The 16,649-nt window shown below is 46.9% G+C and overlaps 1 protein-coding gene across 1 annotated transcript; it reads left to right on the forward strand.

Moving 5' to 3' along the window:
* The first annotated feature begins 121 nt into the window (after nt 1-121).
* Nucleotides 122-14,662, forward strand: CRLF3 (cytokine receptor like factor 3). The gene is made up of 8 exons (XM_065852574.2): nt 122-306; nt 2,914-3,121; nt 4,908-4,995; nt 5,460-5,637; nt 6,960-7,182; nt 7,814-7,946; nt 11,561-11,673; nt 12,010-14,662. The coding sequence occupies exons 1-8, from the start codon at nt 184-186 to the stop codon at nt 12,261-12,263; spliced, it is 1,320 nt and encodes a 439-aa protein (XP_065708646.1). The 5' UTR covers nt 122-183; the 3' UTR covers nt 12,264-14,662.
* The last annotated feature ends 1,987 nt before the right edge of the window (nt 14,663-16,649 follow it).

A 16,649-nucleotide genomic window follows, 5' to 3' on the forward strand; every position in this document is an offset into this window, starting at 1 on the left:
TGGGCTCTCTGGTGGCGCGTGCCCTGCGCGCCCCCGCCGACCCCGCCCTCCGCGCGCGGCCGCTCCCGCCGCCGGTGCCGCCGCCCCGCCCCGCCGGGCTCGGTGCCCGGATGTGGGGCCCTTCCGGGGGCCCGGCCCGCCCGCCGCCCCGCCCCGCCGGGCGCCTCGCCGCCGCGGCTGCCCATGGAGGCCGAGGCCCAGGCGCGGCTCCTCTTGCAGGAGGCTCAGGAGAGCATCGAGGCGGCGCGGAGCTACCGGCGGGAGCTGGAGCAGCGGCTGCGGGGGCTGCACCAGGCGCGGGAGCAGGTGGGGACGCGGGACGGGGCTCCGCGCTTTGCCCGGACCTCCCTCCGGGGCGTCGTGGGGGCGACTCGATCGGGACACCCGCTCTCTGTCCCCGCCGGGCCCCGGGGGTGGGCTGCTCGCGTGTGTGGGAGGAGAACGGGGTGCGGGCAGAGCGCAGGGGCTGAGCTGAGCCCGGTTCGGGGCCGATCGGGAGGTTCCCGGGGCAGTACCGGTGTCCGCAGGGTCTGTGTGCTCTGCGCAGCCGGGTGCTCGGTTACCTGAGGAGGCTGAGGTGACCTCATTCATGGGGATCAATATGGAAAGGGTGGGTGTCAGGAGGATAGAGCCAGGCTCTTCTCGGTGACAACTAATGGTAGTACAAGGGGCAATGGGTGCAAACTGGAACACAGGAGGTTCCACTTACATTTGAGAAGAAACTTCTTCATGGTGAGGGTGGCAGAGCCTGGCCCAGGCTGCCCAGGGAGGTTGTGGAGTCTCCTTCTCTGCAGACATTCAAACCCGCCTGGACCCCTTCCTGTGGAACCTCAGCTGGGTGTTCCTGCTCCATGGGGGGATTGCACTGGATGAGCTTTCCAGGTCCCTTCCAACGCCTGACACTCTGGGATTCTGTGATTATCTGATGGGAGCGGTGCTGACTCTGCCCTTCACAGCGAGCAGCCCCAGCAGGTTGCTCTCTGCCCTGGTTGCTCCTGAGTTGTCCTGTCCTTGCACACCAAACTCCACGATCACGTACTCCGTGGTCATGGATCAGCGCTGCCAGCGTTGCAGGCTGGCTGGTTTTCCTGCAGCTCTGCAGAGGACTCTTTCCTTTGGGAGCAGAGACGCTCCCACCGCACTGCAGATGCCCCGTGAGATGTGCGGTGTGGGCAGGGAGGCTGCGGGGAGCAGCCAGGACTGGCTTCTCTGCCAAGACATCCTCCGAGCACCTCAGTTCTTGCAGACTAGAAACAGTGTCTTACTGTCTTTGATTCAGCTCTGCAAGGGGCAAATGAGTGAATAAAGTCAAACTCAGAAAATGTTTCTGCGGTAACCTGATCGTGTCTCTGAAGCAGATTCCACTAGTGTAGAAACCAGCTGTAAATCTGCCGGGTTGGTGACCTGCCACGCAGTGAATAAGGGTGATCACTGCACACTGAGTTAGTCACCTTCAAAACCACAAGCTATTTAAGAAAATGAATTGTTATGACTGTCTTTAATCCAAAGCTGGTCATCTCCGAATGGTGCCTGAAAGCTCCAGGTGCGTTAAGAGGGAGCCGGTTTGCCTTTTGCAGTGCTGGAGTGTCAGTCAGCTCACCCTGCTTTCCCTTTCCTCCCTGGGGGATTCCTCTGCTGTGTGCATGTCTGTTTTCTCTCTTCCCATCTTCAGGACCACACGCTGTTTTGTCCATAACACATCAGCAACACATGCCCAAGAATTCCCTGTGTCCAGAAGTGCTGAATGTCTCAGGCTGGGGTTTGGAGAGCGGAAGCTGTGTTATCTGGGGTCTGGTGGGCCGATGGGATAGAAAAAGCAATTGAGATCACTTATATCGCATCCTTTTCGACCAAAGGCACACAATTTTCAACAAGCTTCTTGCAGCTCTGTGTTCAGAGACTTGTGTTTCCCTTTGTGCAGAGCTACTGGTGTCTGTAATTCTGAGACTTGTTGGATTTGTATCTGCATGTGACGGAAGTAATGGGCTCCGAGACGTGGCTGCTCTGCCTTCCTCCACCCCACCCCTTCACGAAGTTAAATACTTCCTTTTTTTCTCAAGCGTTAAAATAACAAGAGAAGGGAAACTGAGCAGCTGCAGACGTTCATGAGCATTACTTGAAGAGGAAATTTGTTTTACCTAACCAGAGAACTTCCTGTGATGCTTGTCTGTACTTCTAAAGATCTAGAAATTACGTGTAAGGCCGTGTGCATCTTGCAGAGTTTACTTGTGTGTGTGACTTAGAAAAGTTGTTTGTAGGGAGATGTTCACTTCTGACTTTTGCATCTTAAGCTCAAATGTGTTTCTTCCTTAAAAGTCACATTCAGCAGACGTTTTAATGAGCACTTGTAGAACCTGTGGTCGAGTTCTTCCAGAATCAAACCAGACTTGCTGTTCGCCCTGCCCAGTAACCCTGGAGCACAGACAAACCAGAGGTGGCTATTTGGAAAAAACTTAAAGCAGCTTTATGAGGATTTTAAAAGTCCACTGAAGTGATTTGGCCTGGAAAGGTGCTCATAGATAGTCCAAAGCCTGATACTTCTTCTTTTTTCCAGTTAGGATTACCTGTATTTGATGGCAGAGTGGTTTTTGAACAGGATTGCAGCCATCTTTTTGGGGGGTGGGAAGGAGACCTACAAGAGAAAGATTCCTTGATTGAAGTACACGTAATCCCATTTGTGTTTTGCTTTGTTAACATCTTCCCCTTGCCCGGGCCGGTTTCTTTGCCTCCTTCCCTGCTGTACGTGTACCAACAATGACTGCAATAGTTGTTAACTGCCAGTGGTCCTTTTTTTGAAGTTGACATCACATGCAGCTTTTTACCAGCAGATGCAGATGAGGCGGTTCAGAAAAATGGAAGATGCGCAGCCTTTGCCTTTACCCTGAATCCTTCTTTCCTGTTACCTGAATTTAGATCAGAGAAAGCGCAACGTTGACCAGAGATGTACTTGAGCAACACTTCAGTGATTTAAAAGGGACCCTCAAGAAGCTGTTGGATGAGCGACTGATGTCGCTGCTGCAGGAGGTGGATGCTATCGAGCAAGAGAGCATCAAGCCCTTGGATGAATGTCAGAAGCTGATAGAGCATGGGGTCAGTACGGCCGATGATCTGCTCCGGGAAGGTAAGGCAGGATCTGCTGCTCAGCCTTGGCTCTACCTCCCAGCGTGTGCTCTAAAATCTGAAATGTTCCTGTTATGATCAGTGTATGTCGCTCATTTTGGACTTCTTTCAAACCAAACATTAAAGTCGGGTAGATGTAGTGAAGAGCTGATCAATATTATCTCCTACAAGTCTGTATTTTAGTATTTCACTCCAGTCCTAGGTTGTACATGTGTCACTGTAGCCTCTCCTCAAAGTACCTACTTTGGAAATACCTCACTGCAGAAATATCTGTACCCTCCACCCTAGAAAGAGGATTATGTCAGGCTACTTTGAAATAAAATACATCTCGGGTACCATAAAAACAGGATGTCTGTTGGTTGAAGAAGTTATTTGTGTCTTAATGAAACAGCAGCTGAATCGAACAGGTTCTCTTTCCTGGTAAGTGTGGTTATGTTCACTGGGAGCGGGCAACACAAGGAATGAAACGGCCACCGTATGGGAAAAATTCCTCCAAACAGTCTGAGGATGAAGCAGACAAAAATGGACATGTGGAATATTACTGTAAGGGCCAGTGTGTGCCCTACCGCTGCTAAATACCGAGCCAGAAAGGAATAATGTCACTCCTGCCTGTGTTCCCCACGCTGGAGAACCTACTGGGAGCGTGTCTGAGCCATGAGTGTGTTGGCAGTTTCCTCGCATTGTTCTCATGTCTCAACTTTAACTTTCTTTCACCATGAGCTCAGTTTTGTGAACTAAAGGGCATCGAGCAGCCTCCCGTGGGTGGGAGATTGACCAGCTTCACCCGCTTGGCGCCCAGAGAGCCTGCTGGCTCTGCTCGCCGCAGCACTCACAATATCTAAGAATTCCTTAATGGTTTTTTTCTAGCACCACAACCTTTGGGACAGCTGGTAGTCACCTTGTTTTTATTTGAAGTCTCAGGTTAGTGAATCACCGGGCGGTGGCAGATTGCTTGTGTTTTAAGATGAGTTTCTATCAGATCTGAGAACCTGAGCAGCCGCTCGTCTGATCCCACGGGTCGCCGCAGCGGTGGAAACGTTGCTGAGTCGTGTGGTCAAAACGAGCAGACACGGCATCTGAGTCAGAAAGGAGTTAAGCCTCCGTGGTTATTAAATCTCCTGCTGCCAATTATGACGTGTGCTTTTCTTTAGAGATTTGTAACATTCGTAATCCTCCATTTGGGAAAGGACTGAGCTTGCTTATGCTGTAAATTACCGTAAAGTCATCAGATAAGAGAACAGAGCATATGTCTCTGTAAGCTGAAGTGTGGGATGCTACTTTATATGGAAAGCTTATGAAAAGATTTCTATTTATCTCCACGCTTTAATGCATGGATTATTTCCTTCATTATGACAATAGTTACCATTTAGATTGTAGCAAACAACAATGGTTGAATTTATTTTCTTTTTGCTTTTAAGGTCCTGCTTTTTTGCTCTCTGCTCAGTGAAGGGGCTTTGCTTTTTAATTCCTTTAAAGCAGGTGGAGGAAGAGATTGATAATCCTGATCTCTGGCATCTGACCCCAGTTCTGCTGCCGTCTGAGACCTGAGGTGGATTATTACATTTGTTACGGGTGTGACGACAGGAAGCTCTGAGAGCTTCAGAATTGCTCAATAGTCTTTATATTGTTAACTACAGTTGTATTTTCTAGCTAAGAGTCTAGCAGAAGTGCTGAGAATGCTTCATGTTTAAGTGGTTGTTCGTGTCAGAACTGGTTCTTCTTTGAAGCAAAGAATTCCTTTTCTTGGATGTTTTCTCATTAGGAATATTTTTGCTGTTTGATTCCAGGAGAGAGTGCGGTCCACGGAGATGTGGGACAACAGAATGAGAAGCTTTGCAGCTTTACAAACAAAGCTTTACATATTCAGCTGGACAGGTGAGATCCCACGGTGCCAAGGTGACCTGAGGCAGCGGCGTGTGTTCTTCTCCTCTACAAGGGATCTTTTCTCCTTTGACACAAAAGCCTTCTGCTTCAGTGCCTTAAAAGACTCATTTGAGGTGTTACTGTCCCGTTCGTTTCGTAGACTTTCACTGGGGCTGGCAGTCGCAGAATGGAGTCATTTTCACCCTCCATATGTTCTGTAGAAATATAGGTTGTTTATTTGTGAACGGTGAAACCACTCCTTGGGGAACAGCCTGTATTTCAGAGTATTTACTGAGAAATAGACAGTCTGCTTAGGGCTGAAACACAACGTTTTCCAAGTCTTTTAAGTTTGAACTGCACATGCCAATTTCTGCAGCTGTTCTCTCTTTGCAAATCTGCACAGATTCAAGTGTATGGACAAAATATGAATTTGTAGGAGCTGGCCCCTTTCATTACAGCAAACTTTCCTTTCTCAGCTTACCAGAAGTGCCCTCCTTGGTTGACGTGCCATGTTTATCTGCCCAGCTGGACGACTGCCTTCTTACTATATTGAAAAATCAAATATTCAGACACGGAACTGTGGCATCTCGCCCACCTGTACAACTAGAGGAGTTTATTGAGAAGCCTGGAGGCATTTTAGTCCGATGGTGTAAGGTAGGTAAAATATCCTGGCTCATTTACAGGCAGGGTGATCTAGCGATGTCGTGGCTGGTGCTGGGGATTTATCTGTGACTCTTGTATATCAGGCTCTTGCTGCTGGGCTCTGCCTGCTCCCTTCCAGGCAGAAAGGGCCAACTCACTCCTGCACCTTTGCCTGACAATCTCCTTCCCCGTGGGAGGAAAAGCAGCTGAAATCACTCTGCCCCTGCTTCCCACACTGCGGACGGTGCTGGGTACCAGCCAGGCAGGTAACACCTCCTTCATGGGCTCATCCCACCAAACACATGAATAGCAGAGTGTAATCTGCCTGTCGTGCTGTTGTACAAACAAGGTGAAGAAATCCTGGTGCGTGTGTTTCTGACAGAGCTGATCCGCACGTAGGCGTTTGTGCTGTGGAACCAAGTGGTTCGTTTGTGTGGCAACAACAGCGAGACGCTCAGTGAGACTGAACCTGATTGCTGGGGTGATGCTTCTGTTTCCTTTGAAGACAGTTTCTCAGGCCCAGGATGAGGCTGAACCTGTTCCGTTGCGCTTTTACACCTAAACATGTTTGTGTTGTAATGGAGATGCAGGGGATGGAAAGAGAAAATGTTTTAGTATTTGCATTAGCTAGTCGAGTAGCCTTTCTGTTCAGTACACAAAGCCTATTTTTAAGTAAATCACCGCTGTGCTCTGCTGTGGTTTAGTTGTTGTTGGACAGCTCTACGCCCCTTGGCAGCATTAGAGAAGTGTGTGTTGTTGTAGCGACAGCCCAGCGCTGGTCAGCCGTCCGGACCTGTGAACGGTGTGGGCTGGGATTATAAAACCGTCGGTGCTGTTGTCGCGTGTGGTCTGTGCCGTAGGGAGTTCCCTGAATTCAGTCGTGCTTGAGGGACAGTGGAGCTTGTGGGGAGGGCAGGGGAAGAATCCCTTTTGACTTAGAGATAGGAAAGAATTGGAAAACATTCCTTGGAACAGTCTGTGAAGGCTAATAGTGAATTTCCCTTGCTGTTAAAAACTGGCACCGAATTTCTTCTGCAAATTTGTCTTCAGCGTTTGGCTGAAGGATCTTCTTATATCTCTGCTAGAATGAAAAACCTTTTGTTGAATGTTTCTTCTATAGATACATTTAAGCTGTGATGAAATCATCCTACTTCTTTTTGGATCAATTGGTTCAGACACTGATTTTATTTTCCATAAGGCTTGTTTTCTGCTCTTCAATACCATTTGACTCTGAATCACCTTTGAAAGCCTGCAGTACTGTCCTAATCTCTGCCACTTCAGAGGTGAAATTAAAATAAAGAGACCTTTTATTAACTTGATACATGTTTCTCTAGGTGGACGATGACTTCGTACCACAAGATTACAGGCTGCAATATCGGAAGAGTTCTGCAAGTCACTTTGAGGATGTCTATGTCGGCTCGGAGACAGAGTTCATCGTGCTGCATATCGATCCCAACGTGGATTACCAGTTCCGAGTCTGCGCCCGCGGGGACGGGCGGCAGGAGTGGAGCCCGTGGAGCGTCCCGCAGACCGGCCGCACCACGCTGGTCCCGCACGGTACGGTTCACTCCCTGCTCGTCGTCTCCAGCTCTCGACAGCCGGGTGACTTACGGAGCTGCTTCTTGTGTGACACTGGGGTGTCTTTAGCTGTGATGTGTGTGTGTAATGGGTGATGAACTGTCCTTTCAGCCTAGAATTTATTCTTTGCTGTGTAGTGTGAGTGATAGTTCGTGAGCTGTTCCAGCAGTTACATCCCTGCTTAGCCTTGGAATGCATCAGTGAGCCAAAAGTGAGGCATTTTTTCCTTGTCCCTCACCCCTACCTACGCATTGTTTGCTGTCCTAAGTCACATAACAAGCTCTTATCTTGGAGACAGAAACACCTGAATCTTCAGTTGCAAATGTTTAAGGGCAGCGAGTCATGAAGGTTTTCCTTTGCCTACAATATGACTTCACAGGGATTGCAGCAAAGAGCGAAATTCTGGTGAACCCTGTGAGCTGGGAAGTATTTCTTGTAGTTGCAAATGGCTTGACAAAGAAACCTCTGGCAAAACCAGTCCCTGTTCCTCACATAGCTTCAGCTTCCTGTGAGGTCAACTGAGTGGACATGCCGACCGGTTTGTTTTTGCACAGGCAGCAGCTGCTCCAGTTGAGGTTCACGCTGTTTTGTTTCTGTTTTTCCTTTGAAGAATGGACAGCTGGTTTGGAGGGCTACAGCTTGAGCAGTCGAAGAAACATTGCGCTTCGGAATGATTCTCAGTCGTGTGGTGTCCTCTACTCCAAAGCTCCTACTTATTTCTGTGGGCAAACGTTAACGTTCAGGTAAGTGCTTTCTGGACAGCTGTTGTCTGGTGGAGTTTTACATCAGCTCAGCCCTGGTCAAGGTAGCATGTCTGTGAAGTCTGAACTTCCTTCTCTTCACTGCTGCTTCCTGGCTCCTTAAGGAAAACACCTGATGTTTTTGTAGGACCTGCAGTTATGTAAAAGAGAGATGGATGAACTCCTGAGGGATGGTGCAATACAGCCCATGCTGAGCAAAATCTGTGGGATGTGGAAGTTCCTCAAGTTCTGTAGCAGCTGTTCCTGGCTGGGCAGAAGCTGGTGGAGCTCACCACTGAGTCTGTTTAACCTCACCAGGTTCTTTCCTTCTCAGACTATCCGAGTGCTTTGATGACCTTGGACTTGAAAAGGATGACAGGACAGGAAAGGATGGCAGTCTGGCACTGATATCATTAACATCCCAGACAATTAGCGCTGATCAGACTACTGCTTGGAACTGCCACTAGAAACTCCTGAGTGGAGCAAGTATCTTGTGCAGTTCAAGCTTTTCGTTTGACACGATGCAATAAAAAACCTCAGCAGCATTGCTGCCTTTACTCCCGTCCTTGAGATGACACTGTTTAATGGGGTATGAGGAATGTCCTTGTGGACACATCAGTTGTAATTAGAGACCTCAGAGACTCTGAAGCTTTATTCCATCTTTCCCTGGTTAAATAAAACTATTTGCTGTACAGCAGGCAACCCCCAAAGGCAATTTAAGTGGGCTGTTGTTGATATCTTTCTAACTTATTCCATGGTGTTTCATTTCTCTCTTTCTGATAACGAATTATCTGAACTTTAGATGGTTGTAGCATGAGGATGTATTCAGTTGCCCTGGCTGAGATGGGATAAAAAGATCTAAGCTTTCATTTGAAATTTGTTGCTAGATTTAACATCTCTTGGCTCAGAAATGCCTGTGAAATTAGAGGCAGAACTTTGAGGTTTCCCTTGGTTCTCTTTCAGACCGATGCCTTTTATCTTTTTTTATTGGTAACACATGAAAATCTTTTGCTTTACATTTTGGTAACGTGGACTTCTCTCCAAGAAGAGATTTTTTTCAGGATGGCAGAGCACCAACAAACACATTTCCACAAGAACTATCATGACACAGATCTTAAGACCGAGGACACCCTCAAAAAATGGTCGTGTTCCTCTTCCAAGGTCCCAAGAGTAGGTGCTTGTTTGAAAGCGTGTGAGATTTCCCTGCGCAGGGAGATGCAGTACTTGGCGCTTGGCTTTCTTCATTTGTTGAAACAGAAGCTTATTCAGAAGGGGATAAGTGGCTTGCAGAGCAAAACAAATAAGCAGGGTTGGTGTTACAGATGTCTGCGAAGCAGCTTTGTGTTCTTCTTGTGCGTTCAGGACACGGGCACAGCTCAGCAGGGACAGGTGAAGCTGTGTGAACACAGCACTTCGTACCCACCTCAGTCATCCCCTGCGGGGAGGCGTTGGACCAGCTGTAGGAAAACATCACTGCTGCAAGTCGAGACGTTTCTTTGCAGCCTTCAGGGACTCATCCTTAGGAAAGGGAACGTTTCTCCGCAGTGACCGGCTCTGCAGCCGCTCTACAGCGTTTTCTTGCGGTGGGGACCCCAGTCACCCTGGCCAGGCTGGGGGTTTGGGGTCACGCTGCAGACACCGTGTGGGGATCACGCTGACCGTGTCAGGAACCCACCACGACTCCGCTGGCAGCTGATGCGAGGGAAGCACTTGTGATCGCTCACAAATCTGCTTTTCTGCTCTGAGACAATCGGCAGCTGGTGGTGGTTGAGCCGGTTCGGTGTACGCAGCAGTGACAGGCGAAGGTTTGCTCTGCAGCCTTGGAAGTGCTGGGAAGGGACTCAAACAGTGTCCTGCTGAGCGTTGTTCCTACCACATAGTCTGTGGGCCTTTAAAAATTTGAATTGCAGGGATCACAGAGGCTGGAGAAACAACTTTGTTAATGTGATAGGAAAATTCAGTGTAGCAAAGTGAAGCTTAGGTGATTGTGCAGTGATGCTCTGAACTGTTTAGGGCTCTTTGTCTTGGGCTGGTTACTAACTGCTGAAGAATCCAGACCTGATGAGGAAGGGAGCGATGATCTCCAGCAGATCCCGGTCGTGTTCCGGTGTGCGTGGGAGGAGGAAGCGCAGCAGAGCTCGGCCGCTGCCTTGTCTTCCTGCAGCTCCTGTGCAGGTGACGTTGTCAGTGCGCTGCAAAAAGGGGCCTGTGTGGAAATGAGCAAGTGTGGATACAGGTCGACATGATAGAATTGCTACTTTTTAATGGGTTTATAATTATGCATTTTTTGTCCTTCTTGTAACTGTACGAACACTTTTTTCCAAGGCAGAACTCAAGAAAGGCTCCCTTAGGCAGGGATGGAATGAATTAAGGTTCCCTTATGCACAAAGTTTACAGATAAATACCTGTTTACAAACTTCACCAGTAACTCAGGCAGAGCAAACCTAAAACCAAAATGAGTCTGAAATCCCATGTGAAGTTGTTTTGGGAAGCACTGTGGATCGCTCCCAAGTGAAAAGCTTCTCGGATATTTATTTGTTTTAGGTTTGCTGTGCAGTGCAAGGCTCTTGCTGTCTGAATGACATTCCCGAGGGACTGAGAAACCTAACGGAGTGCAAAAGGAAAACACGGTTCCAATTTTAGCTTCCCTGTTCGTCTTGAAAGAGTTAACCCCTTGTGTGCCACTCCATCGCTGCTTCATTTCCAGCTCTTAAAGGCTTCTGCTGGAGTTTTTTCTATTTGGCAACAACCACCTATCGGTGCTGTTCTTTCTCTGAAGCCATAATGAAAATAACCACTGTTTTACTTGCTATAAAAGGCAATCTGTGTTTCTTGAGTCACTCTTTCTGAAGGACCATTTAGCACCTTTGAGCGTTGGCAGCGCCAGAGAAAGGACCCAAGCACAGCAGAGCCCTCCGGGGTGCAGGCTGTGCAGCCTCGCTCGGGGGCCGGGGCACAAGGGAACTGCAAACCAGGTCATTTGCACAACCTGTTTGCTTTTTCTTTGGCAATTCTTTCCCAGGACCAAAATCCCAAATGCAGCAAGGGAGAAACCAAACTTTAAATGCCCTTTGAGGTGTTATTGGTTTTAATATCCATTTGCACCAAGCTGGTTTGTTAAAAAATAAACCAAAATATACAAAAATCCCACATGTTCCCCAAACCAAACAACCCACCACCACCAAAATACATCAGGCTTCTGCCCCTTTACAGCAGAATACAGCAGGGCTCAAAAAACCCCCTTTTAATCCTGCATATGAAATGCTTGCTGAAAGTCTCGCCATAATACGTGAAGTTGGCAATAGATGATTGTAGGTTGTGGTTTTGTGCATATTGGTTTGTTTCAGACAACTTGAAATAATCTCAAAAGACTCTTTAAGTTGTGACGGGGGGATTCTATTGCATAGCAATGAAGGTTTGCAGGAAGCAGACTGATGATTGTACAGATGGGTATTTGGAGCGTCGCTCGGTGGAGCTGGTGACGTGGGCTCTCATCTCCCAGCGGCTCGGGGGGCTTTGGAAGCCCCGGAGCGCGGTGTGGAGGGCGGTGCCGCCTGCCTTTCACTCCGTGTTTTGATTTAAAGCTTCAGGCTTTGACTTCACTTTTTGCTTGGTAGAATTGAAACCGTGGGACAGCCGGACAGACGAGACAGCCTGGGGTTGTGTGTGGAGCAGCAGAACGGCTACGATTCGCTGCAGCGGGATAAAGCCGTGTGCATCAGCACAAACGGTGAGTCGGAATCACAGAATTGAAGAACGCGAGCCTTTTGGTTTGGTTTTTCTTTCCCCAAACCCACAGCCTGCAGTTCTCTCTACCTTTGGATCACACGTGAGCAACTTCATCCACCTTCTGTGGATGCGCTGGTTGTGTAGTTAAAATCTTCGGTGTGATCACAGGTCTCCTTTTCCTGCTTGCAGTTATTGCAGCCTGGTTGATGTGGCAGAAAGGAACGTGGCAGGGTGGCTTTCCAGTTCTGTTTGCCCGCAAAAAAATAGGGAGCCATAATATTGCATGTTAGTACGTAGGGAAAGTGAGACATAACATTTGATATCTCCTCTGTTTCAGGGGCAGTATTTGTAAATGGAAAAGAGATGACAAACCAACTGCCGGCCGTTACTTCTGGATCCACTGTGACGTTTGACATGGAAGTTGTGCCGCTGGGCCCTTCCAGCAACGAGGGAGGGACCTCCAAGCTTAGAGTCACCATCAGCTCCAACAACAGAGAGGTCGTCTTCGACTGGGTACTTGATCAATGCTGCGTCTCTTTGTATTTTGGATGTTCGTTTTCATACCCGGGCTGGAAGGTTTTGGTGTTTTAGCAGCGAGTGAAGGGATTTTTGTTCTTCCTGTAAAGTGTGATGTTAAAACCTGTATTTCCAGCTATTTGATATCAGCAATCTGTTAACAGAAACCTGTCTTTATACTACTTGAACTCCACTATATTGTACTTCCTGCTGGATTCATTTCAAAACATAATGGTGAAACATTGAATTCGTTACTCTGGAAAAAGTTAGAAACAGGCATTTGCGTGGGCCAATTAATTTAAACAGTCCATAAGCCCTTTTCCTTTTCTCCTCCAGACTTGATTTTTGTCAGTATTTCATTGTACTCTAGTCTCAGGGTACGCGTGTTGTGTAGAATTAACGTTGCTTAATGCTGCTGTTCTGTGAAATAAGCCTGTGAGTGTTTTAGGCGGTGGAGGGGTGGTAATGGACCAAAGTCTCATTTATACCACTCGTGAAAGAACAAAGTATTGAGCGCAGTGACGTCCTGCTCCGCTTCCCGGTGCTTGTGCTGCCTTCCCAGGGCAACTGGATCATGGGCCCCGCGTGCAGTGGTACCGGTCACTCCTCCTGAGCGGGGACGTCTGAGCCGTAACGTCTGTTTGAACACGTAGCCACTCGGTTGCTGTCTCATTTACCCAAGTGCCTTATTTCCAGGTGTTTCTTGCACTGCTTTCTGTCTTGTCACTTGGAATCTGTTTTCTAGAGTAGCTGCATGGCGATGCCGACATCAAGGTAACGCAGACGCTTGCCTCGGACTAGAGCAACGCCCAGAGCAGGACAGTTCTCATCTGCTCTGATTGTCTGCTCTAATTGCAATTTACGGTGTAGCTGATGTCAGGGGAAGTCTCAGCAATTTAGTACGTGGGCACGATACGCAGATGGCAGCTGGGATTCCTCATAGAACCTTCTCTGCATTGCCAAAGGGGAGAGTGGGAGATGACGGTTTAGGTCTCCATGGATGAGGAGGGGATAAGAAACGATGATGAATTAATTCACTTTGAATTTGGAAGTTACATAAAGTTACCAATATTTCCCCTAAGGAGTAACTGAGATTTGGAATGAGCTTATCAAAGAGAGGCCATTCCTAGTCAAGAGATTGCAATACTACTGGATTTAAAGAATACTTTAAAGTAATGCTCACTGAGGGCCTTAAAAGGGACCTTCTTACCTCAATTAAAATGAAATATATTTTAGCATGTTAGAATAGCAATATTTTTATAAAACCTAGACAATCATTCTGCCCTTTTTCCTTCAGTGTCAACATGCTACATTAGCCACCTATGCTGGCATAAAAAACTGAATTTACGTTGGATTAATATCCCCTGTACTCACATTTTCAGTACAAAAAGATTAACCATCCTGCATTTTTTCCCCCAAGGATCTGTAGTAGAGGGGAGAATGGTGGTTGATCTGTATTCCATTTACAAGGAAAAAAAAGTGAGTAGATTGACATGGATGCAAAGAACTTGTGTATGACAGAGGTTGGAATTCACTGTAAGACACGAGGTGAGGAAGAGCGGACACCTGTGGGGAGGATTATCCAGTGTTAGCAACAAAACCCCTGCAGTATTCTCAGTTTGTCAAGCTGCAGTATGTCACTGTTGGGGAGTGAGAGAATACGAGCTTATCCTGTGTGTTCTGCGTTCCTTTGAATTATTACGTGAAGAGTATTTTCAATGCTTTTTCAATACGTGTATGTTCCTGTCGGCGAGAGCCGTCTCAGCCCCGCGCAGCGCTGGGACCAGCAGCCGACAGACTGGTAGTGCTGGCTTTACTCGCGCACTCCCGGTGTCAGGTACTTGTTGTAACTCAGTACTTCTGCCAGATGGAAACTCCAATTGTGAGTATCCGCGCTTCCGAGGTACCAACAATCAGGTACCTGTTCGTCCGACTGTTGGTTCTACAGGTTATTTACTTGCGTAGTAGAAAATAAAGCTTAAGCCTTGAATTCAGGTACTTGCACAGTGATGCCTCCACATTGTTCAGAAAATACAAAGGGTTTGTTCTGGCTTCAGCCTTTAGCTTATTGAACAAGGGCAGTTTGCCAATGGTGGGGTGGGTTTCTGGTGGTGTTTTGTTGCAGTTGCTTATTAAGCTCAGCCTAAGCCCAGCTGTCCCCATTACAGATTCGGTACTGTCAGCCGCCTCTCAAACCTGGGAGGGGGGAAGAGTCTCAGGGCAAGAGACCAGAGTAATAAAGGAACAAAGTATGCAAAGAATCACAAGAGGCTCGAATTCAAAAGGTTGAAATTCAGTTCTTCCACAGCAGAGAGGACTTCACGCTTCAGTTTTTTACCTCTGGCTGTTGGAGCCTCACGACCGAGAATGTGTCCTCAAAGTGTTTTCTGAAGCTGGTGGATTCATTTACCTCAACTCAGACTTATGTGTCAAGTGAAATTTGAATTTTTTTTAAATAAAGTTTTATCCCTCAACGGTGTATGGTCCAGTAAATTATTTATTGGGGCATAAAGGTGAGCATCACTGCATTCTTCTAAAAAGAACATTAAGAGGGTTTCCTATACCATTAGAGTTGTCTTTAAGAGCTTCTCTCCCCCCCACTTTTTAAAATTATTTTTACCTTCTGTCCCTCAGAATTCCCACATTTTTTCCAGTTTCTCACTTTCATTTGCAGCTTAAGTTCAGATCTTAACCCACATCTCCTCCAGAACTGAGTTTTCCTTTTGTTCAAAAGTAGTTCAAGCATCAGCAAAGCACCTTCCTCAATATTCCATCACAGCGAATTTGTCTCCATTTTACTGTTCCCGTCTCCTTACAGTTGCATTAAATGGTGCAACTCATGTATCAGAGTTTTTGGCCTCCACGACCGAGCAAGCAGCAGAAGTTAATCCCCTTCCAATACAGTCCATGGTGAACAAACAGTTTTACTTCATTCCCCTGGTTCTGCTTTACCCACAGCCCAGCCCAGGCCCTTGGTCTCATGACCAAGGCTGATGGCCCAAGAACTTTCATGAACACGCCACTCACATCAAGAACCTTCTTCATGAGGAGATACCGAGTTTTTCTCCTGGGGAGCACATCTCAGTCCCAAATCGATGAGCTCAAACAGCAGATCCCAGACTGACGGAAGGCAGACAGACAGACTATCGAAGTACAACCGGGACCTGGTCCAGCAGGAACAGCCTCATTCCAGCGCTGGGCAGTGACAGCACCAAACTGCTCTGTGAATTAAGAGGTACTCAACTTTGAACGATATTGTCAAAATTCTCCTTGCAAAGGTAAAATCAAGTGGCTGGTTTGGTTGGGGGGGTTGTTTTGTTTTGGCGATTACTGATATAATCAGAACAGTTCACATTATTTGCAACTACATCATTCCAGGCAGTGACTCTTCACCCCACGCCCCAAAAACCAAAGGACCGCATTGAAGACACAAAGCAACATCCACTTAAGGTTAACAATTTAAATTCTTCTAACCATTTTGAATACAGCATTTAATGAGCTGAATTAAATATTCAAGTTATATGTTCAGTTCCAACTCAGGGTTCACAGACCCACTGTGTTAAGATCGTCACCAAATACAAAACATCATGAAAATCTGCCATGAGCACGTTCCAGGCTGGATGGGCAGAACCTTGACCGTTTCACAAAGTACCACAGTCAACTGCAGCCTGAACTCACATTTACAGAATCCAGCTGCTATATCCTGTATTTTAATCTCTGTAGTAATGTGGAAAAAGGTTTTCAGTGTCTGCTGTTCACCAGTCATCTGCAATTCCTTGTTTTGTTCTGTACTACCTGGAGTTTCCATCCTTTGCACTCCAGAGAAGCAACACTTTAAACTTCATTCTAAATAAACTACGTATCTTGTAAAATCTGTTGGAAACATTAACCACTTGCACGTTAAAACCTCGTAGTCTTATTTTGATAACTGACACAGATATATTTCATTTTCAGTTCTATAAGTTACAGTTCTAAACAGTAACACACAACTCATATCTCAGGTATTCAGTTCTACCCTGAAGGTTTTTATAATCCAGCTAAAAACCTGGGAACTCACAGAAACACCTTAAATACAATAAAAGGACAGGAATTTAACCACCTGTGGAACAATCTGTCAAAGGAAGAACTTGTATCCAGGATTTAAGGGCCATGCAAAGAGCAGGTTCACAGCGGGTGCCGCTCGTGGCCTTTCTGCACGTGCACAAACAACGGGACAAACCATCATGGCAGATTTCATATTCATTACTGAACTTTATGTACAAAAGCAGATTTGAAATAAAACATTTAATGTAAAAACAACAGTTCATTCAAACAACTGAATTTGGCTCGGTGGTTTTGTCTGGGGTTTTGTTTTTACATCTATGTACCATTCAAATTCATTTTAACCGGCTTACAGGATTATCTTCAAAGTCTATCAAAGGTACATATAGAAAAGGCATCTTTATAAATAGAAAACAAAGG

Source organism: Patagioenas fasciata, chromosome 18, assembly GCF_037038585.1.
Source record: "Patagioenas fasciata isolate bPatFas1 chromosome 18, bPatFas1.hap1, whole genome shotgun sequence".
NCBI lineage: Eukaryota > Metazoa > Chordata > Aves > Columbiformes > Columbidae > Patagioenas > Patagioenas fasciata.

Excerpts from the sequence above, each read along its gene's own strand:
- CRLF3 (XM_065852574.2), top strand. The coding sequence starts at position 184 with ATGGAGGCCGAGGCCCAGGCGCGGCTCCTCTTGCAGGAGGCTCAGGAG. Across the intron at positions 307-2,913 it reads TGCACCAGGCGCGGGAGCAG|ATCAGAGAAAGCGCAACGTT; the intron begins GTGGGGACGCGG and ends ACCTGAATTTAG. Across the intron at positions 4,996-5,459 it reads TTACATATTCAGCTGGACAG|CTTACCAGAAGTGCCCTCCT; the intron begins GTGAGATCCCAC and ends TTCCTTTCTCAG.